Source organism: Apodemus sylvaticus, chromosome 3 (assembly GCF_947179515.1).
Source record: "Apodemus sylvaticus chromosome 3, mApoSyl1.1, whole genome shotgun sequence".
Taxonomy (NCBI): Eukaryota; Metazoa; Chordata; class Mammalia; order Rodentia; family Muridae; genus Apodemus; species Apodemus sylvaticus.
Window position 1 is genome coordinate 59518716 of NC_067474.1, and position 24944 is coordinate 59543659.

The window sequence follows — 24944 nt, forward strand, 5'->3', positions numbered from 1 at the left end:
GGCCCCAAGTTACTTGGGATTGACTTGTTTGGAGTTTGCCCTTTCTCCGGGTGCAGCGTGCAGCAGCTGATAGGAACAGTGAGCCGCACAGCTTCCCAGTTACTGCAACTGAGGGGCGAAAATGACCACCTCACCTCCGAGTCCTGGGTGCTTCCTTGCCGCGGCGTAAGCACAGTGTGCTAGTTAGGAATGGCTCCTGTCCTCCTGTCGAAGCAGCGCTTCCTAGGGCATGGCTCCTGCTTTTGACCTCAGCTAGTTCTACTTGAGCTGCATTCTACAAAAACTTATACTCTTTTCTTTCTCTTGGTTCCCACCCCTTCCCACCAGGATTCCTTTGTGTAACCCTGTCTTTCAACTAAACTCTAAACCAGGCTGGCCTAGAACTCAAGAGATCCGCCTGCCCCTGCCCCTGCCCCTGCCTCCTGAGTGCTGGGATTAGAGGCAGGCACCCCCACCGCCCAGCTCTCGATCCTTTGTTCATGTATAACAGTTGCTTCTAACAGCTGTTACTCATGTGCTCTTCGGTAATACTTCTGACAAGAGTGAAGAAAACTGGCTAGCTAAACTGAGGTAGATGCCTATAGGGAAGTAAGACTGGTGACTAACTTCTACTTTACAAGTGTTAATATGGAAGCAAGCTGTCACCCCTCCCTGTGCTTGATGAGAATTTGTAAGGCAGGTATATACTTAAATGATAAATTAATGCTTTTGATGAGATAGTCGGGTACTCAACTTTGAAAGTTGTCATTTTCCCCTTTTAATACAGCATGTCCAAATTGCTATGTGTGGGTCCTGAAGAATGGGGCCTTGGGCACAGACTCGGGTCCATCTTGGCTCCGCTGTGACTGAGTGCTTGTACACTCATGCATGTGTACCTGTGTACATGTATGTGTACTCATGCATGTGTATCTGTTCATGCATGTGTACCTGTGTACATGTGTGTGCACTCATGCATGTGTACCTGTGTGCATGTATGTGTACTCATGCATGTGTACCTGTGTGCATGTATGTGTACTCATGCATGTGTACCTGTGCACATGTATGTATACTCATGCATGTGTACCTGTGTTCATGTATATGCACTCATGCATGTGTACCTGTGTGCATGTATGTGCACTCATGCATGTGTACCTGTGTATATGTATGTGCACTCGTGCATGTGTGCCTTTTTTAAAGCATATCACCTTAGGGTTTTTCTTTTAGTTAGTATATGAAATGATCTCCAGTTTTCACTCTTGCTGTACCACTGGGCTCCCACAGACCCAACATTGTGCCCTCAGGCAGGCCTTAAACACACCATTACTCTGTTATATAAGTGTTTATTCTATGAAGACTGACTGCATTGTGGAACTTTTGAACAGGGTCTTTATTTGAGTATAAATTGGTTTTAAAAGTCACATTTTTTCATATGTCAGTTCATGGCCACACAGGGTACAAGTCTTGCGGTACATGTCATCTTCTAAGTTTTCCTCCGGTCCATATTCATGTTGGTGAGCGGCTGTTTCTCTTTTCCATACACTGCTTCTTACTGCTCGCCGCAATTCTAAGGGGAGAAGAAAGCTCTTCAGCCTTATACAGAATAGGTCCAATGAGGCTTCTTCCACTGTTATCTGTGTATCTATAATGGTTTCCTTTCGTTCTAACCATGGTTACATACAGTTGATAAGCCTGCTCAGTCTGTGCAAATAATTGTTTATTACATTATCAAGCATGAAGTTGCTGTATGGGTTAGAAGTGTAGTAACAAAACAACAGAATGTTGGGGTGTCTGACAGGAAACAGGATGCTAGAGCAGCAAAGCAGGAGTGGGAGCAGCTCAGATCCCAAGGCTTTCAGTCAGGAGCTCCTGTCAGACAAGTTCTGCCTGTGAGGAATCCAGGAAGCCAAGAGCCCGGCCCACTACCGTGTGCTGATAGGTTTCCGTCTTTGAAACCTGCTCATGCAGTGACCGCATGTCTACTTAGTGAGGCGACAGCACTGATTTATTTTTTGTTGAGACAGTCTCACGTAGGCCCATGCTGGTCACTGTGAGTACTGATACTGTAAGCCTGCAGTACCACATCTGTTTTGTGGGGTGCTGGGGATGAAATCGTAGCCTTGAACATGCAGGCAAGCACTCTCATCACCTGACCTACATTCTTATTCTAACAACTGTTTTTAAAAAGTAAAAATTACCAGGAGCTGGAGAGATGGCTCAGTGGTTAGAAGCTCATAGGGCTCTTCCTGAGGGCCTGGGATTGATTGGTTCCTAGCACTCACTGCGGTTGGCTCACAGCCAATAACTTCCATTCAGGGTTGCTCATTTTCCTTGAGACATTTTGCTGTAACTAATGTCAAGGCTCTACTTGAATCTGTATCCAGATATAGCATTGTGGGTAAAAGGAGGACAGGACAATCGACGGACCAGACACTGGGCTGAGCACTTGAGATGCAGATGCAAGTCAAGGCAGGAGATACCCTTCCCCGAAGCCAGCCGGCTGACAGGAAAAGGTCTAGTCCGGCTCAGGTCCCCAGGCGTGGACCGACCCTGGGCGGATTCTCACCCTGGCCACATGACCCTTCTCACCACTTTCTGAGGTTCACTCGGCTGTCTGCACCACCACCTACTAGAGAGGTCTGTCATCCCAGTTCTGGTCTGGTTGTTCCAGCTCAGGAAGAGCTGGATTTCTGAAGTATATCCAAAGCTCTCTGTGTTGCTTGAGGGAGCCAGTGTGCCTCCTGGCTGCAGGGGGCAGCAGGGGTCTCCTTGACCTCCCCACTATGAAAACCTCAAAATTGGGCTGCAGCAAATCATACTAAGCTACCGTCTCTGCCGGATTTGAATATTATATGCACTTGAGGATGAGGGAAGAATCATTTTCTTCTCGCATACATGAAAAACGTAGCCTTCCAGCCATGACTAAAGACTGGCATTTTCTTTTTCATGGAGTAAGTCTATCGAGCTTGCACAGGCTCCTGGTAGGAGGGGAAGCGCAGGCTGAGTATCATGAATCTAAAACTTGAAAGCACTGTATGGATATTTTTAGAATGTGAAGTATTTGCACATACAGAACATGTCTTTCAGATGAGAACCAAGTCTTAACCACACACACGGCTTGCTGTACCTGATAGATTTCCAGTATCTGGGCTACTACAGCGTTCTGCATGGAGTTTCCACGTGGGCAGTATTTCAGGTTTTGGAGCACTGGATTTTAGATTAGAGATGTTTAACCAGTAGGTTAAAGCTGATAGGTTTGGCTTTTCCTTGCCCTTGTCTCCTTTTCCAAAGAAGCAGCCCAAAGCCTACGGGCAGGAGTGGGGCAGGTATGCTTGGGACAGGGGCCGCCAGGTGGGCAGGAAGGGACTGGAACGTCCCATCCTCGCTTCCTTACAATGAGCAGCAGCCGGGTCTGCAGGTTCCTTCCCTGTGGTATCAGCCCTGAAATGTGGATGATTAAAGCTAGATGTGCTCAGACTATACATGAAAACAGACCGACATGCTTGTTCTAAAAGTGTTCAGTTTGTCAAGGGCATAAACGGCAACAAGACCCCACTAGACAGAGTCTGAGACAATCTGAGCTCCAAAACAACAGCATGAGAACAAGCAGTGCTGGGAATCAGAGTCCATCCACTGAGAATGCTGCAGGCCTGGCTGGTGGAGTCCGGAACCGAAGCTGCCCCAGCCGTCAGTGCTGGTCCCAGCAAAGAAGCCACCGTGGGCAGCTGCTGAGCTGGGTTGGCAGGGTAGTTACTTGCTGTCTATTTCTGTTACTTACTGGATAAAAATCAAATTACTGCCAGGGAGAGCAGATGGGCACTGTGCCCCTTCAGATGTGAGACCCGGACAAAGTGTCACCTGCCTGAGAGGCTTAGCCTGCACCCCCTCAGCAGAAAATCCACAGAAGCTCAGGTGAAAGCCTTACTTCCAAAACCACTGCGCAAGAATGTCAGCAGTGTCCACAGCATAAAGAGCGGGCGTTGAGAACAAGAACCGTGTAAGAGGAAGAGGACCTGGACCTGAGGACGCCTACGCCACATCCATTCAGAAGGGAAACTAACGTAGGTTCAGGAAGCAGAATCTGAACACAGATGCACGGATGACAGTTAGATTCATCTACTAAATACTAAATCTGCTGATGTCCCACTGGCATGAGTGGTGATTCGATTTCAGTGAGAGCACATGCATGATGCAAATGGTTGTACAAGCCACAGCTCAGCCTGGGGAAGGTGTGTGTGGGTGGGTGTGGTGTGTGCGTGCGCGCATGTGTGCACGCGCATGTGCACGCACGCTCCTCTGTTCATTATTCCAGCAATTTTTTTTTTTTTTGGATTTGGTTTTTTTGAGACAGGGTTTCTCTGTGTAACCCTGGCTGTCCTGGAACTCACTCTGTAGACCAGGCTGGCCTTGAACTCAGAAATCCGCCTGCCTCTGCCTCCTAGAGTGCTGAGATTACAGGCGTGCGCCATCACTGCCCGGCTATTCTAGCAATTTCTTACAACTCTGAAATTCTTCCCAAATAAAAAAGGAAAAGACAGAAACCAGATTAAAGGAGACTCCACCGTCCACTGGCCAAACCTGGGACTGTGTGAGCATCCAAATGAGGAGTGCCAGAAGGAGCTTGCACTACTATAACCTGAGAAGAATCCACAGGTCAATCCAACCTATGCTCTGCAAAACCAACCCAAAGGCCAGGCCTGAGGGCACACACCTTTAGTGTCAGCACCTGACAGGCAGACACAGGTGGATCTCTGGATTGGAGGCCAGCCTGGTCTACATAGTACGTTCCAGCTACATGATTCCAATTTCAAAATAAAACAGGCAGAGATGGACATCTACAATTCTAGCACTTAGGGAGCAGAGACAAGATTGTTACAGACCCTAGGCTACATAAACCTTGTCTTGAGTAGAGCTCAAGGAAAAGCTTTGTTTCAACACAATATAACCCCTATTTATATGCCACGAAAAACTCTCAGCTAAGAAGTCTGCATATACTAGAACTGCTGAGTAAAGAGGTGTTAGACGCACAGTGTTGTGTGTATTGGGTACAGAAAGGAAGGACTTCAGTGGAGGCTGTCAGCTCAAGGATGGCAGCAGCTCTCATGTGTGTCCTTTATCTAAGAAGTCTTCCTCCCACAGACAATTGGCCTGAGTCCTGGAGCACAAACAAAATGCGGAGCAGTCCAGGGGCAGAGGAGCTGAGGGCAGCACTAAAGGTATCGATACCCCAGCGGCTCCTGGATTGATACAAGTGAGGGGAGATAGGACAACACATGGGAAATATTTTGCACAATCACTTTTTAAGTGTCTCAATTATGATTAGCTTTTAGTTACAGAGAAAAGTTCTCAAATACAAAGATTTGAAGGAATCAAATAAGTAACTCAGGGCTTAATAAAGTGCATGAGTGTGAGAGACTAGAAAGAGCCAGATGCCAACACTGGGGGAAAGGTAGTGTGTGTATAAACGGGGGTGGGGATACATGTGTGTGCACGTGTGTACAAGTCAGGGCAACTTGGTGGGAGTAAGTTCTCTCCTTCTACCAAGTGGGTTCTTCTGGGAACCAAACTCATGGAATTAGGATTGTCAGCAAGCACATTTCCCCAGAGCCATTTCACTGGCCCCCAAAATCATTTCAAGAAGGGTTGTTGGTTCCACTACACTCAGGAGAGTAGCAATCAACTGTCTTCTGTCGAGACTGAGTACAACTGTTAGAGTATGCAAAAGTGGGGCAGGCCTCCCATACCTGGGGGAAGGAACTGGGGTGCATGTGCCACACAAAACTGGAGCCTAAGGGAGGCCGGACAGCCACATGTTGAGTGCCTTGCCCTACTGCTGCCTCCTAGTCTTGCTGGCAGCAGACAGCGGATGCCCGGAGGCTATGCCCCTGGAAATGAGTAGTAGCCAGTCTTACTACTGGGAGCCTTGGGAACTGCTTAGAATGTTCACCCAGAGATTTCCCCACAATGCTTGTTGCAGTGAAAACTCAATACCACTTCAAAGCTTGTTTTTAGACTACATGTTGCAAAAAAGACAATCTGCAATCAAAAGAACCCAGTGCTGCTGCTTTTGAGGGGAACCTACTATAGAGCTAGGTGAGAGAGACCCAACAGCTCTACATGCTGGATGGAAAAGCAGGTGGTGCCCTAGTTACCTGGAGGAAATAGATTACAAAGAACGACAACACAAAGTTTTGATCTCAGTAAACTAAACAGGATGGACTTACACAGCTCAGATTCCTCAGAGAAGGTCCACATTGTCACAAACGTACCCATGGGACAGTGTGCGGTGTCCAAAAATTCAGAAGGGACCTCAAAATGGGACGATGCCTTTACCTGACCTTTGCAGAGGTGGGGGCATTCATACTAATGAAGTCCACTGACCAGCCTTTTAAGAGGAAAACCTTTAGTCCTAAGCGCATGTAACTTGAAAGAAACACCCACATTCCCACTTTAGCCTGCAGACCACAACTTCTGGGTAGTGCACCAATTCAGGGTTCTTGTCTGCCACCGGGTGGTGTGCCCTTGGAAATGCAGTCACTCTCTGCTCGGAGATGTGCAACCTTGTCTGTGTGTACTTTACAGAAGTCACATCTTTTTCTGTAGGAAACTTACATTATAACTGCTACCATTAAAAAAAAAAAAATGTTGAGAGCAGGTGAATGTAACTGCTTACCTTCCCATAAAGAAGAAAACTTTATGTCAGCTTTGCTGTGCATCAAGAGGAACCATGTTCCGATTCTTTGCAACTAAAAAGCCTTTAGACTTGCTTTGACTCCTCTCTGTCATGAGCCAACTGTACAATCAGCTCCTCGCTTCTACGCTACAGTCTCCACTCAGCCCTCTGTGGCCGAGTCAGGACAGGAACATAGCCACCAAGTGCTAGAGTGAATGAATCAACAAGAACCACAGTTAAAGTCGGCCTCACACTGACCTGCGCACACCGAGCCCCCTCGAGGGGGGAGGGGACACAGACCACCCAGAACCTCACGCTCATCAGCAAAAGCAGGTAGTGGCAGGCACGTGCTCATGCAACCTCCTCAGTTTCTTGAAAAGCATGTTTTATCCAAACAAGAAATGAACTCAAAGAAAAGAAATAGATCTTCAAAAAGACCTCAGTGTCAACTGAGACTCAGGAATAAGGGAAATCCATGAAGTTTATCTGATATGTGGAAGTTTGAGCTAATACAGTGATCAAAAAGTAAACACCAACTGAGTTCTTATTTTGAAAATTGTAGAAAATTTGTATTAATATATATATATATATAATCCTAATAGAGTCATATTAAATTAATTTGTATTTATATATGTCCTAATAGAGTCATATTAAAAAGGCAAGAAATTAAGTATATCTCATAATGTTTTTCTAAACAAATTACAGGAATTTAGTTACATGACATCTTAACCAGACCACAGAGTTAGTATCTAAGGAAAAGTTACAGATAGTGTTCCTCACCACTTTACAATACAAAGTTGTAGTTAATGCTGCTTACTCTTCTGTCCATATTGCATCATCTACATCAGAGGATGGTCTGAGGGAAGGGTCCAGTTGATTCCTAGTAGTAGTTAAAACCCTGGACCTGAGCTACAGAGATGGCTTGCACTGCCATGACCTGAGAAGAATCCACCAGCTTAGAGGGTACAAGTGCCAGGATGGGGAACTGAGTTTGAGTCATCCCTACTACCACCAAGAAAAAAATTAAAAGGAAAAAAAAAAGTGCCTAACGAAACAGTATGGAGCTGAGCTGGCTGTAGCCTCAGCACTGGGGGGTTGGGGACTGCACAGGACACACATGGATCCTGGATTCTGAGAGCTCACAGGCTAGCCACCTAGCCAAAAGGCCAGCTTCAGGTTGGGTCGAAGATGAGATCCTATTACAAGCCTCTGGCTTCCATATGCACAAAACAGATGTGTGCACCTGCACACAGGGCAGGCACGTGCACACACGGAGCAGATAACTAAGCTGGAGGCCGCCTTTCACACCCCTTCCTAAGATGCTTTTTCGCTGCTCTGTCCTGTAATAGCAGCTCTGCTGTTAGAGGGAAGGGCAGTGCAAAACATTAGAAAAGATGAGAGAAGAGGCCAGGTTAAGAGGAGAACGCTTCTCAGTGGGTCTTTGCTGGCATCTGAATGCTGGGACACGGCTGTGGCTGGCTTGGACAATGTTAATGAAGTACTCTTCTGTGGTAGTCTGCTAAGGGACACCTCAGCTAAGCCTTCCATGTGGGCTTCCTACCTGCTCAGGAGTTAGGTTGCTTGTGCAAAGGGGTTTCAGTGAGATTGTCTTGATGCACTTAAGTGTTCACAGTGCTACCATTTTTGATTTAGAATGTGTTAGAGTCTGCACATGGAAAAGGACTTGGCTGCTTGGTTAGTTGACTGGTTGGCTTTTTGCTATTATTGTTTGGTTCAGTTTGGGAGGTAGGTTTTGTTGCGGGGGTTTTTGGTTTTGTTTTATGAGTCAAGAACTCATTCTGTAGCCCATGGTGGTCTTCAACTCACAATCCTCCTGCCTCAGCTTCCTGAGTACTAAGACTAGAGATATGTACAGCCACACCCTTTCTTTGTGTTTAAGCATGTGGGCTGGCCCATTCACCCACAAAAATCTCTTCTAAATTTTAAAATCATAAGAAAGAGTAATATGGCTAGAATACTGATTAGAAATGGATCAAGTAAATATATAACCCAACCTACACAGGACGCATATTACCTAGACACAATGTGTACCACACAGGGACTCTACACAGCCACCACATGAAGGGCATAAGCTGGTTACTTCCTGAAGACTCCTCTTTGGGGATTTTGTTTACAGCCCGTGGTGCTCCCGCCACAGTCTGTGCTCATCCCTGGTGTGGCTCCATACCCAGCACACTGGGTTAGTGTCTCAAGTTTCCTTCCTGACACTTAATCCAGCACCTTGGTTAGAACAGTGCTTGGCCCACAGTAAAACTAGATGTGTGCATGAATGGACAGACTTATGGAAACATTCACACATGGACACACACGTGGACACACAGGTGGACAATGGATGCAGAGACAGAACCACCAGGGAGTGGAGAGCTATGTGGAGACAGAGACACAGATGGAGGAATGACTATACATGTGTATAATATTTATACATACGAAGACTACTCAGGAAGAGAACCGGACAACTGCCCCAACATATGGAAAAGCCACTCATCTTTCTGGTTTTCTTAGTCACATTTAAATAAAGAGGCTTGGGCTAACTGATCCTGGTTATTCCTTCTAGCTACTAAATCGAATGACTACATAGTTCATGGTTTTGTTTCAAGCAGTGAAAAGTGGCTGTTGAGAGTCTTATTTTGTTACTGTTATCTTAAATACTGCAGACCACACAGGATCTGACTGAAGCCTTATACCACCATCCCTGCCCCGACAGACACCACTGCTGCACAAAATGACTCTTCTTAACTATAGAAGGACATGCCTACGCCTTCTACTAGCAGGACGAGCTGCAATGCTGTGGGCTCCATGCTGAGACAAGTGACAGGAAATCTGGCCACTTACCTTTCACTTTTTTATCAAACTTCTTCTGCTTCATTTTTTCTCGGTTTTCCTGCCTCACTTCCTTTGCGTCTTCCAGAGCTTCTTGGCTACCCCAAACTTCAAGAGCCCGCTTTATGACCTGTTACAACACAGGAGAGAGCCCTGTTAGCTGGGATTCGGAATGGGACAGTCTGAAGTCCTAACTGTCGAGCTCACAGACGTCATTAAGTCACATCAGGAGCAAAACCACAGAAGTTAACAGTTGAAGGATTCCCTTGAGGTCCCACTTTTCCCAGAAGGAATTGAAATACTAGTACATAAAAAATAAATGAAGAAAAGACTCAACGAGAGAAGACATATACAGTCCAATCATGAGGCCGAGAGGGGCAGGAAATACCAGCAAAGTCTGTGCACTGCCATTTCCCTGCCTGTGCTGACAAGGCCCACTGGCATTCCCGCTAAGCACAAAGCACCAAGTGCCAAGAGAACTGGGCTGCTTTAGTTAGCATCGTTTCTACTTATTTTTGAACGGGTACTTAAGATAAATGATGAACTTTTGAATCAATAATTATATTTAATGAAAATCAGTGTATGTTTCCCAATGTGGCTTAATTTTATGTATAGATGAGGAAACTTCTAGTGCATTCCTGCGCAAACAGCTCTGAAGCAGTGTCTCTACACATGTGACTTCCAGCAGTAGGCCCAGGCGCTGGAGCACTCGGTCAGTGGGTCTCTGGGTCTCTGCCGTAGTACATGTGTGACCTGCTCACAGCAGGGGCTGGGAGCTGCTCTGAGGTGGGCCAGTCACTGGGACACTCAGCATTCCAGCTTATATCCCAATACAGTTGAAGTCCAGGCATCTGTGAAGTAAGACTGAAATGCTGATCCCCTTTCTTCTTGTTTGGTAAAAGAAGACCGAGAGCCAGAAGAGCTCTGAGCTCTGAACTCTAACCTTGTAGAGTGCAGTCATACTCCTGCGTCATCCACTAGCAATACATTGATGCCCAAGTTGCCACAGCGAATGCAAGACGAGAAAACAGCGTCTAAGCAGTCATTAGCTGTGACAGGGACAGACATGTAAACAAGAAAAGGCTACTCTTTAACGTGTGAGCCAAGCCAGCGTTAGTTACAAGCAGCCAACTGCTGGGCGTTCAGCTACAGTTGGACATCCCAGCGTCCAGCTGCTGGACGTTCAGCTACAGTTGGACATCCCAGCGTCCAGCTGCTGGGCGTTCAGCTACAGTCGGACATCCCAGCGTCTAGCTGCTGGGTGTTCAGCTACAGCCGGACATCCCAGCGTCCAGCTGCTGGGCGTTCAGCTACAGTCAGCCATCCCAGCGTCCAGCTGCTGGGCGTTCAGCTACAGCCGGACATCCCAGTGTCCAGCTGCTGGGCGTTCAGCTACAGTCGGACATCCCAGCGTCTAGCTGCTGGGCGTTCAGCTACAGTTGGACATCCCAGCGTCCAGCTGCTGGGCGTTCAGCTACAGTCGGACATCCCAGCGTCCAGCTGCTGGGCGTTCAGCTACAGTCGGACATCCCAGCGTCTAGCTGCTGGGCGTTCAGCTACAGTTGGACATCCCAGCGTCCAGCTGCTGGGCGTTCAGCTACAGTCGGACATCCCAGCGTCCAGCTGCTGGGCGTTCAGCTACAGTCGGCCATCCCAGCGTCCGGCTCACTACACACCTGTAGCTTTAGGTAGAGCTTCATATCGCCCCACTGCGAATGGCGAGGGTTCTTCTTTACAATGAACCTGAGCGCCGGCTCTCTCTTCTCCAGATCGCAGTCCTTCAGAAGGTACTCTTGCTTGGCTTCTGTCTTGGTTATAAGCTTGTGTTTATCATCAGCATCTCTGGGAAGAGATTAAGAACATTATATAGACTACTTCAGTTAAGCTGAGTTCTCAGACAGCCTAGTAGTACCCACAAGGCCGGCACACACCCAAAGACACACACGGACTTCCCTGCCTTTGGCTCTCGTGTTCAAAGTCATAGACATTCAGACTCAAGTCATATCTCAATTAAGAATCTTCTTAAAGTCCCTCTTATGTCAGAAAGAATTTGAAAAAAGAGTAGGGAAGACACAATGAAAAAAGGGCTCACTGAGAAAATACAAATGGAGTTACAAGATCACCAGAAGTAGCGGCCCATGCCACCATCCCAGCACTAGAAAGGCTGAAGAGAGAACCGACCGCAAGTTCAAGGCCAGCCTAGGGTACACAGACCCTGATCCAGAAAGATGGGCAAGAAATAAATGTCCCAAGGTCCCATTTCCTAAACATAGCTCCGCTCTGGTGGCCCAAAAAACGAGGTAAAAAAAGAGACAGCGGGAACTTGAAGCAGCACCAGAGTTTATAGAAGGCCTGTGAACTAGTTCTTTTCCTTCACTTGTCACCCGATGTCAGGCACTGCTCAAGGTGATAAGAAGACAGGTGTGATTTCAATAGGGCACTGTTTAATGACACTCCGTTCTCGTCAGAAGGCGGTCCACATGACAGGGAAAATGCTCTAAGGTCACAAAGCAGTGAAGGGACAGGGATTTCCTGGCAGGAGGGTCACCAGAAGAAGCCTCTGTTGAGTCACTGGTGAGCAGAGCCCAGAGCAAGCCAGAAAAAAGCTGCTAAGTAGAGAAGCACGCACACAGAGGCCACCAGGCAGCTGGACACTGGATGGCACACACCCGCAGTGAGTGATGGTAAGTGTGGGAAGAGGCAGTCGGGTAACTGGGGACCTGCAGCCGTGGTGATGACATATTCCCTAGAGAGAAGAGTCAAGCGGTGCAAGCCTGGGACGGTGGGAGACAGAGACCCAGGAATCTCCACTTGGGAGGCAGAGACAGGAAGACTGCGAAGTCGGCATCAGTGACACGGCTCAGTGTGAGCGGGGGCTGTGGCTCAGTAGCTGGGTTGCCTAGACTGCCTCAGTCTCCAGCACCACAAAAACAAACAGCAGTTTAAAGCCAGCACCTGCATATATCACATGTTGACACCTGCATATATCACATGTCAGCACCTGCATATATCGCATGTCAGCACCTGCATATATCACACATTGGCACCTGCATATATCGCATGTCAGCACCTGCATATATCACATGTCAGCACCTGCATATATCGCATGTCAGCACCTGCATATATCACATGTTGGCAAGTCAAAGTGGTTCATAAGGTACGAGTCCATGAACTCTTTCCCACACTCTTCACAGATGGTATAGTCGAACTCCATGATGGGCCCTGCAAGAGGAAGGGCAGTCTTTATTCTTTCAGAGGACTCACACAACGTACTTCTATCTTATTAGCTTATTGTCATAGATCTTATGCCTGCCACAAATGCCTATTGGGGGGGGAGGGGAGAACTGATTAATCTTAGGTTTATGGAAAACAATTTTCTAAGAGGATAATTGTCTTAGGGTTTCATTGCTTGTTCCATGACCAAGGCAACTCTTACAAAGGAAGACATCTAACTGGGGATGGCTTACATTTTCATAGGTTGTTGAGATATTCTTCTTGCGTACTATGTAAAGGTTGTCTTTGTTTATTGAATGTTGACTTATGTACCAGCGGAGTGCTGAGTGCCTCCTGGACTTGGGTATTGCTATTTTTATGAAGCATCACCTGTGTCAATGCTTCGTAAAAATTCTTCTCCACAGCCTTCTGACTGGCTTAATAAAAATAACGGGCCACGTGGCAGAACACTGATTAGTAAACAAGTTAATTAGGTTCTATGAGCTAGTTGGGAAGAAACCTAAGCTATAAGGCCTAAGCATTCATAAATAAATATTAAGTCTCTGTGTCATTATTGGGAGCTGGAGGGTCAAGACAGTCCAGAAATAAAGTTTACTCCTTATCATCATGGCGGGAAGCATGGCAGCACCCAGGCAGACATGGTGCTGGAGAGGTAGTTGAGAGTTCTACATCTTGATCCAAAGGCAGCAGGAAGCTGGATTCTGCAGACCGCCAGAAAGAGACTGAATTTCCACCCCGGGCGGAGCTTGTGCTTAGGAAACCTCAAAGCCCAACCCTATAGTGACACACTTCCTCCTGACAAGGCCACACCTATTCCAACAAGGTCACACCTCCTAAATGTGCCACACCCTGTAGATCAAGCATTCAAGTAGAGTGGGTGGAGGCCAAACCTATTCAAATTACCACATTCCATTCCCTGCCCCCCATGGGCTTGTAGCCATAACCTAACACTTCAAAAGTCGCCATGGTCTATCACAGTCTGAACAACATTTAAGTCCAAAGTTCAAAATCTCTTCTGAGATTCATGCAATCTTTTTAACTGTAATCAAAAAGCAGATCCCATACTTCCAACATACCATGGCACAGGATATACATTGCCATTCCAAAACATAGGGAAGGGAGCACGGTGAGGAAAGGCTGGACCAAAGCAAGACCGAAACCCACCGGGGAAACTCCAAACTCTGCATCTCCATGTCTGATGTCAAAGTGCTCTTCACATCTCCAGCTCCTTTCAGCTTTGTTGATGCCATCAAACTTCTTTCTCTTGGAGTAGTTCCACTACTCCCTGTTAGCAGCTTTCCTCGGCAGGTGTCCCTTGGCGCTGTGGTCTCTAACCTCCTGGGGTCTTCAAGGCAGCCCAGGCTTCGCCTGCACAGCTTCTGGAACACGGCTTCTGTGGCTGCTGTTCTTGGTGGTCATTCTATGGTACTCCAAACGCTGCTGTCTTCTGTTGCACCTGGACTGCACTTTCACCAATGGCCTCTCATAGGTTTTCTTCCTGGTGCCAAGCCTATTTTCATGACCCCTTCAGTCTGGGCCTTCACCCAACATCGAGGCTGCACTTGCACAAATGGCCTCCCCTGGCTTCTCACAGTACCAAGCCTCAGCTGTTCTCCATGATGTCTTCATGTCTTCAAAACCAGTACCACTTGGTGACTCTTATTCATGACCAAGTCTGGCTCCCAGCACAAGGTACAACCTTGGCCACCTCATACAATGACCTTTCTGAGCCTTCACACAGGGATACCCCTTGCCACACACCTGCCTGCCCTCGGTGGCTTTGCTTAGTTTCGGAGGGAAATCCCATCTTTATTTTAAAGCCAGAACCAAGTGGCTGAGACTGCCAAGTTCTGCTTCTTGTTGGGGCTTGAACATGGCCCAAGAAGTTCCTTGGAAGTCAACAAAGCATGGAGGGTTGATAGAACAAGTGGTCTTAGACATTAATCTTGTGTATCCTTGTATTAGTCAGGATTCTCTAGAGTCACAGAACTTATAGAATGTCTCTATATATTTGGGAATTAGTTGGAATGACTTACAGTCCAACTAACCCAACAATAGGCAACTATGAATGGGAAGTCCAAGAATCTAGTAGTTGCTCAGTCCCTCGAGGCTAGTTGTCTCAGCTGGTTTTCTTTATAAGCTGGAATCATGAAGTAGGTGCCAACAGATGTGCTGACAAGTAAGTACAAGCAGGAAGAGAAGAAGAAGTCTTCCTTCTTCCATTGTCTTACGTAGGTCTAGCAGAAGGTATGGCCCAGACTGAAGATGTGACCACCACACCTGGACCTAAGCTGTTCTTTACTTGCTCTGTCTCGTGTTGACTGGAACTCAGAGATCTGCTTGCCTCTGTCTCCTGGGATTAAAGGCATGTACCACCTTGCCTGGGCCTAAACTTGTCATAGCCACTATGCCTTAAGATAGAGATCAGGTGCTGAACGGCTCAGCGGGTAAGAGAAGTGACTGCTCTCTCAGACGACTGGAGTCCAGTTCCCAGCATCAACATATCAGCTCACAATTGTCCATAACTCCAAGACCTGACGCTCTCACACAGACCTACATGCATGCAAAACACTAATGCAAATAACAAAAATAAATTTAAAAAAAATCCAGATCAAAAGACTGTGTCTTCCAGCCTCAAGATCTGGATCACAGGTGAGCTCTCCATATCTGGATTGTAGTTCATTCCAGATATAGTCAAGTTCACAACTGGGAACAGCCATCACACTCCTGTACAGCTTGCAGACATCACTGTATCCTGGAAACTTCCATTATATTTCTGATAAAGGTATTAAAAAAAAAAGTCTTGATTGATTTAGGGCTGCAGAGATGGCTCAGTGGTTAAGAGCACTGACTGCTCTTCCAAAGGTCCTGAGTTCAATTCCCAGCAACCACATGGTGGCTCACAACCATCTGCAATGTGATCTGACACTCTCTTCTGGTGTGTCTGAAGATAACTACAGTGAACTCATACATATAACATAAATAAATAAATCTTAAAGAAAAAGTCTTGATTGTTTGAAGTAAAGTTGTCTCTGCCTCAGTCTTGCCAAGTCCTCTCTATCCCAGCCTGGTCTAAGCTTCATCTCAGTGGCCACATCAGGTAACCAATGCTGGCCTTATATCTGTCATCTCACCAGTGAGATCCAGTATGGCAAATTCAAGCAGTCTGCAGGGCTGTGATCATTCCAGGGGACGTTTCAAATTCCTAGAGGCTGCCTACACTCCTCCCTCGACTCCCACCTTCAGGGCCAGGAACAGTTTTCCACATGCCTTCACTGGCTTTCTCTGCAAGCCCAGCTCCTCAGGATGACACTGGGCTCACTGGGATTATAGTGACCTGCCCGTTTCAAGGTCTTTAACTTTAATCCTGTCTGCAAAGTCTCCTCTAGGTAAAGTAATATACATATAGGCTCCAAGACAATTAGAATATGGACATCTTTGGGGGCTTCTGTTCTGCCAATTATGGTACTGTTGAAAGTACAAAGAAGACTAGCCCCAGGACTGTGGAGGAGGGAATCTACTTACAGAGAGAAGCCATCAACACATTAAGCAGTTAAAGCAATACAGAGAACAAGGCAATGTTAGGAGAGTCAATAGAAAAATTCACTCAGATGGGGACAGCATTTTTCTTTCATTCCACCATGTCAACAAAGCAAACGCCTCTGCTTTATTGTGTCACCTCTGGATTATAAACTTCTTAAGGGAGAATCATTGAGCCTTGCGCCCCTTAACACTGAACACAGAACTGCCCCTGGCAAGGTGAAGCTGGATTCTCTTAAAGATTTCAATGCCTAGCTAAGGACCTTTAATCCTCTAATGGTCTTCGGGCAAGTGTAAGCCCCACCAGAAAGTCCTTAGGATGCCGGCTTCTGCCCAGCCCCAGTAGGAAATACACTTCAGACACTGCCCCAGTAGGAAACACACTTCAGACACTGCCCCAGTAGGAAACACACTTCAGACACTGCCTTCCTTAGCTAACTCAAAAGCATGGTCTGTCAAGATCCCACCACCCCTTAACTCCACTAATCTCTAAGCTCTTAAAAGAAATCGTTCTTCATGAAACAGGGCATAGCTATAAAAAAAAAAGAGAACAAAATATTTTAGAACAAGGCTGTTGATATCTTCAAAATATATACTAGGATGAAGAGAAACTGATCAGAAGTGCCATTAGATGGCTATATCACATTGTTATTCAACAGCCCTGAAATGAGATTTCCCATCTCTATCCTCCTGTTCACACTAGAGATCCCCATCTCTATCATCCTCTTCACACTACAGAGTCTATCTCTTTCCTCCTGTTCACACAAGAGATCCCATCTCCATCCTCCTGTTCACACTAGAGATCCCCATTTCTTTCCTCCTGATCACATTAGAGATTCCCATTTCTCCTCCTGTTCACACTTGAGATCCCCATCTCTCCTCCTATTCACACTAGAGATCCCCATCTCCATCCTCCTGTTCACACTAGAGATCCCCATCTCCATCCTCTTGTTCACACTAGAGATCCCCATCTCCATCCTCCTGTTCACACTAGAGATCCCCATCTCCATCCTCCTGTTCACACTAGAGATCCCCATCTCCATCCTCCTGTTCACACTAGAGATCCCCATCTCCATCCTCCTGTTCACACTAGAGATCCCCATCTCCATCCTCTTGTTCACACTAGAGATCCCCATCTCCATCCTCCTGTTCACACTAGAGATCCCCATCTCCATCCTCCTGTTCACACTAGATCCCCATCTCTTTCCTCCTGTTCACACTGACCACTCCACTTCCATTTTCCTTATCCATTTACTGAGGTCTGTTTTTTAATGACGATTTTTTAAACAATTCCTTGCTATTCTTTATTACTGTAGTGTGTCCCTCCTAAGTCACTGCAGCAAGCCTCCACATCAATTCAGAACACTTACATATTGTCTGTGGCCATGTGCCCTAACAGGTCACCAAGTTCCAGACAGCATGTCCCAGGAATATCACCCTCAGCGACAGCAGCTGTCACCCACTACCCAGGACCTCCTGGTTCCTTTGTTCCACGGGCAGGAAGGACGGAGGCCCTTCCACGGCAGGTACAACCTGTACTTGCAGAACCCTAACATTACTGACATGACCAGAGCTTCTAGTCCGTGATAGGATAGTACAGTCAGCAACAGAACAGGATTGGTCAAGATGTAACTCTTGATCCTGGGAATACAGCATTTTACTCTATAGCTGATATGGACAAGGGTTGTTCACATCTCTATAAAAGATAAGACAAGGGTTCTTACTTAGGCTGTTTACAAGAATAAAACCAAAGCCAAAAGAAAGTAATTTTAAAATTCTGCATGTTAGGGCTGGAGAGATGGCTCAGCAGTTAAGAACACTGACTGCTCATCCAGAGGTCCTGAGTTCAATTCCCAGCAACCACAAGATAGCTCACAACCATCCATAAAGAGATCTGATGCCCTCTTCTGGTGTGTCTGAAGATAGCAACAACATACTCATATACATAAAATAAATAAGTAAATTTTTAAAAAAAAACAATACTTTAAAAGAAAGAAAATGTAGGCCTGGTTTCTTCAGATTCAACTAGAGCCAGCCCCTTCACCAACAGGAACCTGAACTAATGATGCGAATCTTTTCACGACAGCACAGGAACCAAACACTCTATTCTCTCCATAACTACGCCCTAAGCATGGCCCTAAGCATGCTTTAACTGAGGTAGTGAGGCAGACTCTCAACCAATATTCAATGCCCTATTCAGTTAAAGCAGAGCCTTTGTAGAGTCAGGGCTCTAAATCAGTCACAGGCAGTCTTGTTATGGCTCGAGTGTCTCCACGGGCTCACATGTTGGACACTTAATCCTTGGGTAGAGACACTGTTTGAGGAGGTTACAGAGCCTTTAGGAGGCAGAATCTACATGGAGGAAGCAGGACCCTAGGGTGCAGGCCATGAGGGCCACAGCGCAGCTGCCCTTCTGAAGAGTTTCTCTGCCTCCTGGCTGGCACCGTCTGAACTGTGGCCAAGACAACTTTCCTCATGTTGTTGTTCCCCTCAGGTGTGAGTCACTGCAATGAAAAATATAACTGACACCATCTTCATAGCCACAAAATCACAGGGACACAAAGGTCACAGCACTACAGTGAGGTGGCCTTGCTTTTCTTTCCTCTCCTCCTCCCTCAAGTCTTCCCATGAGCCCCGCTGGGGCTTCACAGGAGGAGGCAGCAGTCAGTGTAGTTTTGAAGCCAGTCAGAGGCCCCTGGAGGCCCACACAATCTATGCAACAGCATTCCAGAAGTGTCTAGAGGTAAACACACACAGGCACACCACTATTACACAGGACTGACTCTTCCCTCTCTGGATCTGCCACTTAAGTCTCAAACTCTACTCCCCAAAGGATCCCCATAGGTGTGTGCTCTCTAGACCAAGAGGACACTTCTGTACTTGCATGCGACTGGGAGGACTCTTCAGTTAACCCAGACAGTTTTGACAACTATCTCTCCTATATCAAGTTCAAGGCAACTGTTTTGGAGACTACATGCCTGCCTCTATACCCCCTTGACGTCCAATATGAACATAAACATGTTACCCCTTTACACCTCAGCATCTGGACAGACCAGAGGTGCTGTTGATCAGCGTGCTAGTCAGGCTTCTTATACCACAGCTAAAGGCTACACTGGGTTTCTCCAGCTCCGACACTTTCAGATTTCACACAAACCTTCATCTTTTCCACTGTGTGAGCACATCAGCTGAGAGAACATGTATGTATAAGTCATGTACTGACATGTTAACTCCATGTGGCAGATCCACAGTCCTCTATCTATTCCAGTCCTAAAGAAAAGCATGTTCTGAGTTTTATTTCATGGAGACTGGCCTCTCATTTTGGACTATAAAGATCATTTCTTTTTCTTCCTGACTTTTTTTAATTTTTAATTTTTAGTTACTTTTTCTTTTCTTTTCTTTTCTCTTTTTTAAGATAGGTTTTGTGGTAAGTTTTTAACAAGGGCCTGGACTGAGAAACTGTCAAGATCAGGCTGGCCTGTGGGCCTGTCTGTGGGCAGCACTGTGCCCAGGCTGGGAGACCGGACTGTGTAAGGGCAGAGAGGGCCAGCGGAGTGCCCACCAAGCGTGGGTGAGTTTGCTTCTCTCAGCTCTTCACCCGGGTGTGTCGTGATTGGCTGCTCAAGTTCCTGCCTCATCGGCTGACTGCAATCTGGGATTCTACACCAAATGAACCCTTTCCTCCCTCTCGTGCCAGGATGCTTATTGCTACAACAAAAATGAAATTTGAACAGGGCTCTACTATATTTTACTAGCCTGGTCCGGCTGTCTGTCTATCTGTCTGTCTGTCTGTTTTCCTTCTTTCTTTGAGACACAGTCTCGCTTTGTTGCTCTGGTTGGTTTAGAACTCACTATGTATACCACCTGCTGGGATTAAAGACACATGCACCAGACCTTACCAATCTAGTCTGAAACTCCTAAATTCAAGCAATCTTCCTGCTTTCATCTCCCAAGTAACACCATGCCCAGCTCATGACAGTACTGTAATTGAGACTGCTCTGTCCATTGGTATCTCAGCTCCTGCCTGTGACACAGCAGCCAATGTCTGTCCACCCCACGTGCACAAACCAAGGAATCATCTCCACGGGCCTGGGTGTGTGACTTCCTGTTGTCCTTAATGAGTATACTTAATAAATGCAATGTTGTATCAATAACAAATACAGAAGTACCTGAAAAAATAAAGCCCTCAGGAATTTCATCATGAAGTGCATCATTTAAAACTATATGTGGGGGCTGGAGAGATGGCTCAGCGGTTAAGAGAACTGACTGCTCTTCCAGAGGTCCTGAGTTCAATTCCCAGCAATCAATGGTGTCTCACAACCACCTGTAATGGGATCTGATGCCCTCTTCTGGTGTCTATCTGAAGACAGCTATAGTGTATTCATTCATATACACAAAAATAAATAAATAAATAAATCCTTTAAAAAAATAAATAAATAAAACTGCATGTGAACAGCCAGGACTGGTGGCACATGCCTTTAATCCCAGGGCTTGGGAGGCAAAAGCAGGTGGGTCACTGTGAATTCAAGGCCAGCCTGGTCTACACAGCTAGCTTCAGGACACTCAGGGTTATACAGAGAAACCCGTCTGGAAAAACAAAAATCAAACTATATGTTAACAAGCTCAGAAGAGATATACATTCAGAGAATGAGAGAAAAACTGTACATATCAAAAACCATATATTCTCTTTTTTTTCTTACAAAAGGAAGGCATTTCAATTGGCCATCGCTAAAATTAAAACAAAATAATCCTCTTCAAAGATACATCATCAGGCCAATGCAAAGATATCCTCAGCTAAGAGAAAATGAGTATCAAACCATTTACATACTGAAACTAACAGAAATCTGTACCTAGTATTTATTCAGTTTTGTATCACCATTACATGGTTTAATTTAAAATTATATGAAAGGTTTTAATAACTACTGCTCTAAAATTTAAAATGGGCAACAAATACTCAATAGAACATTCAACATCATTAGTATCTAGTAGATGCAGTTCAACTCTGGAGCATGCTACGACTCACCTCAGGATAAGAAGACCAGAAAGGTGGATAAGAAAACTGTTGCCAGAACGTGGAGACGTCAGCCCTCTCCTGTATTACTGACGAGAGTTTGAAATTGTGTATCTGCCTAAAACTGTTTTGTAGTGCTTCCTAATATTAAACTTCATATTATCATATGTCCAAGAACTTGCATGTGTAAGCATACTTGCTCTGCCATGAAAAGGGGGCATACATAATAGTTATTACTGTAAACTGATAAACAATAAATTAATATACATGTATGTATGTATGTATACCTATATATGTTTTTCCCCTTTTCTTGGAAAGAGAGGCTTTTTTCATACAATATGTCCTGATTAGTTTCCCCTCCCTCACTCCTTCCAGCCCCTCCTCTCCTCCCTGGTTCTTCTTATTGATCAAAGAGCAAAGAATTCTTCACGTTGTTCCAAATTACCAACGTCCATACTTCTTTTGTGGAAACCCTTAAATGCTTTACCTGGCTCATGAACAACATTCCCAATCTCGTGTTTCTCTTCTTCCTCTTCTAAAATGAAGCCACCTTTGGTGTCAATCGTTTTGGGAGCTGCTTTTACACTGGCCACACCTGCAGAAAGCAGATAAAGGAGTCAGCAGCTGAACCAGGCTGAATCCCCATAGATTCCCCTGTGGGGAAACAGGAGAAGGGTAGCAGTGTCATTCAAGGTCACCACTTCATCCAAACTGTCACGAAGGTCCCAGCTGGTGCAGCAGGGCAAGAAAACAAAACTAACAAAAACAAATAAATAAAACACACACTAGCAAAGCCTTAGAAAGAAGTAAAGCGCCACTTCCTCACAGGTGACGAGAGCAAACAGACACAACAGACACAGGTGACGTATGCACACAGACACAAGAACCTGCCATACGGTCAAAGAACAACCTCCCAAGGCTGCCACACTGACGACAAGACACAACAAAAACCAAAGACAGCGCAGAACCCTGGGATGCGCCTGGTGGAACGCACTTGTCTGTACATTAAGAGACAGAGCCTTCGAAGATCACTCCTACGGCTGCAACCAATCCAAACCCCAGAGCTCCCAGCACACCAGAGGTTTAGCTCCCATTACAGACAGGACAAACCACTCAACAAACACCCTACACCCCTAGCATTTCTCCAGTGAATTCCGCCAGGTGCCCTCGACTTCTATCTGCCTGGAGTCAGAGCCCACAGATTTTGGGGTTCAGTTCCTGGCTGCCCAACTTCAGCTGCTAACTGCAGACCAGGGACTTTGACTGACTGGCTAAAAATCAGTGTTCCAAACAGCTTCCCTAGCTGAAGTTAATCTTCTACAGCAATGCACACAACTTGGGAACATAGCTCACTCACATTCACTAATCATTTGCGAAGGATTTTAAATACAAATAAAAAGTCAAGTGACACACCAGGCAATATGGGAGTCCTTCCCATCCTCCAGCCCCAAATGCCCGGCTTCCAGAGAGCTACCCAGGTATAAGGCACACATCACATTCTCCTTACTATATAGCTACAGTAACCCACCAGGTCTGGAATAGTAGAAACACACCGAATCCCAAGTTTCTAGATAGCAGCCAAAAGAAAGCTGTAAGCCTTCCTGAAGACGGTCCCAGCCCTGCTCTGTTAAGTCCTTTCTACACAAGGCTTGGGAAGACAGGGGATGCCAGCCTCTGGCAGAAAGGATAGTGGAGATAACTGCTATTTACTCCGAGGATTCTATAGTAGACACTTGTCAAAAAAAAAAAAAATACTTTAAGAGGATTAGAATAACCAGAACTGAAAGTGAGCAAACAGGGTAAGCCTAGCTGGAAAGTGTCTTTAAGAAGCGCCTCGAGGATCTAGCAGCAGAAGCAAGGAACGGAAGTGATTCCCTGTGACAGCAAAGAGCAAACTGAAGGGAAAACTGCCAAAGCCAAAGAGTTAAAACTCACACCAGGGTATAAACCTCTGAAGGAGAAAGCCCGTTCTCCCCAGGGTGGTGAGGGAAATGAGGGATTGGGCCTTCAAACAAGATACCAAACTCGCTGGCTTCCAAGGGCAACAAAACTAACTCCTCAGGTGGACTGACCAGCCTTGCCTCTGCTCAGGCTGCCTTCTGTTCTCCAGCCCAGGGTCTTGAGCACAGCAGGCGAGCACTAGACCACTGGGCAACACCCACAGCTCTCTTTCTAGTTGTTAGAGTCGAGGGCTCCCTAACTTGCTCTGGCTGACGTAGAACTCTAACCCAGGCAGTTCTTGAACTCAAGATCCTCCTGTCCCAGCCTCCCCTGCAACTCTGGTTACAGGCCCAGCATCAGGCCCTCCCTCTGCCACTTCTAGTTTCCCTAGTGTTCTGGACTCCTCCTGTGGACCCGAACTACACTGTCTCTGCACTTGCCAGGCTGTCTGAAGCTGTAGAAAGTCTCATGACTCTAGATGTTCCCAGCAGGCAGGAGGGCATTGGTAAGACATTTTTCCAACAGTGTCCATCTGCATATGGATACTGAGAAACAGAGGGTGCAATGCGAACTTACAAGATCTGCACTATAGCCAACAAAGATAATGGAAATTACTTTTTACATTACAATATGGTATATAAGGGCTTTCCAATGATTTTGAAAGATTCAAATCTAGATTAGTTAGTTCCAAGCCAGTTCTGCTGGTCAGGAGCAACAAATCAAATTCAATGGCAAGTCTAAAAGTACAAACTGCCATAAAACATACACATTATCATTTATACATACTGCCAGAACAAGAACTTCACATGAATATATATATATATATATATATATATATATATATATATATATATATATATATATATATATATATATTGCTTAATATATATATTGGAGTTGTGAAAGAGAGGGATAAAAAAGCAAATTACTTTTGTAGAAATAACTCGCGTGAATTACTCCCAAGAGCAATGCCAGCAGACGAAAGCACAACGGACTTTGGACATTGAAACCGGAAAACAGCAAGGCAGGGGCTACCCTAAGATGCCGAATATAGCCAAAATGAACCCAGGGTAACATGTCACTCAGTAAATCAGGGTTACCAAGCCCTGCCCTTTCCATTTTCCAAGGTGTCCATAAGAATACAATCGAGTTACTCCAAAGTGTAAAGTCGCTCTGAGACTGTTACTCTACTTTGCGCTCTGGAAGGCGCGACCCATGTAAAAGACTGGGTCGGGGTCAGTTCTGCTGGCTGCTGAACTGGGTGACTGTGCAGGCTTGCTTAATGGCTGCGAGACTGAAAGCTCTGCACCATAGATGTGCCAGGCAAAGGGCACGACAGGAAAGGCCCGGGATGCGGTCACAAACCCGCGGGAGGGAGGCCCTGCGCGCGCCCGTGGGGGACCCCCACCTCCGGTGACCGCCGCCGCGGGGTACGGCCGCGCAGCCAGCCGAGCCTGGCGCAGCATCAGCGCCCGCTGCCGCTTCCGCTCCACGCTCGCACGTACGGCGGCCGGCAGCTCCGCGGGTTCCTCCGCGGCTGTGGGCTCAGATGACATCCGCTTCTCCTCCGCCGTCGCCATTGTCAACACACTCCGTACGAAGGGCACGCGTATCACGACCAGCGGAGCGACGAGTACCTGGCACTACTCCACCATCAAGCAGAGAGAAGAACTACGCATGTGCAGTCCAGGAGTATTGGCGGAAAGGACCATGATGGGCGAGGCTGTGCGC

General features: G+C 46.4%; 1 protein-coding gene across 2 annotated transcripts; it reads right to left on the reverse strand.

Moving 5' to 3' along the window:
* Positions 1 to 1348: 1348 nt before the first annotated feature.
* Xpa (XPA, DNA damage recognition and repair factor) lies at positions 1349 to 24944 on the reverse strand. 2 transcript variants are annotated; one of them, XM_052176442.1, is made up of 6 exons: positions 24622 to 24942; positions 21760 to 21867; positions 12607 to 12712; positions 11167 to 11332; positions 9503 to 9620; positions 1349 to 1543 (listed from the first exon to the last, which is right to left on the reverse strand). In XM_052176442.1, the coding sequence occupies exons 1-6, from the start codon at positions 24791 to 24793 to the stop codon at positions 1395 to 1397; spliced, it is 819 nt and encodes a 272-aa protein (XP_052032402.1). In that variant the 5' UTR covers positions 24794 to 24942; the 3' UTR covers positions 1349 to 1394. The 2 variants fall into 2 exon arrangements, with proteins under 2 accessions (XP_052032402.1, XP_052032403.1); XM_052176443.1 differs by lacking the exon at positions 1349 to 1543 and adding an exon at positions 6672 to 6855 and having other exon boundaries at positions 24622 to 24944.

Excerpts from the sequence above, each read along its gene's own strand:
- Xpa (XM_052176442.1), bottom strand. The coding sequence starts at position 24,793 with ATGGCGACGGCGGAGGAGAAGCGGATGTCATCTGAGCCCACAGCCGCG. Across the intron at positions 9,621-11,166 it reads AGCTCTACCTAAAGCTACAG|GTCATAAAGCGGGCTCTTGA; the intron begins GTGTGTAGTGAG and ends GTGTTGTAACAG. Across the intron at positions 1,544-9,502 it reads GTTTGATAAAAAAGTGAAAG|AATTGCGGCGAGCAGTAAGA; the intron begins GTAAGTGGCCAG and ends TTCTCCCCTTAG.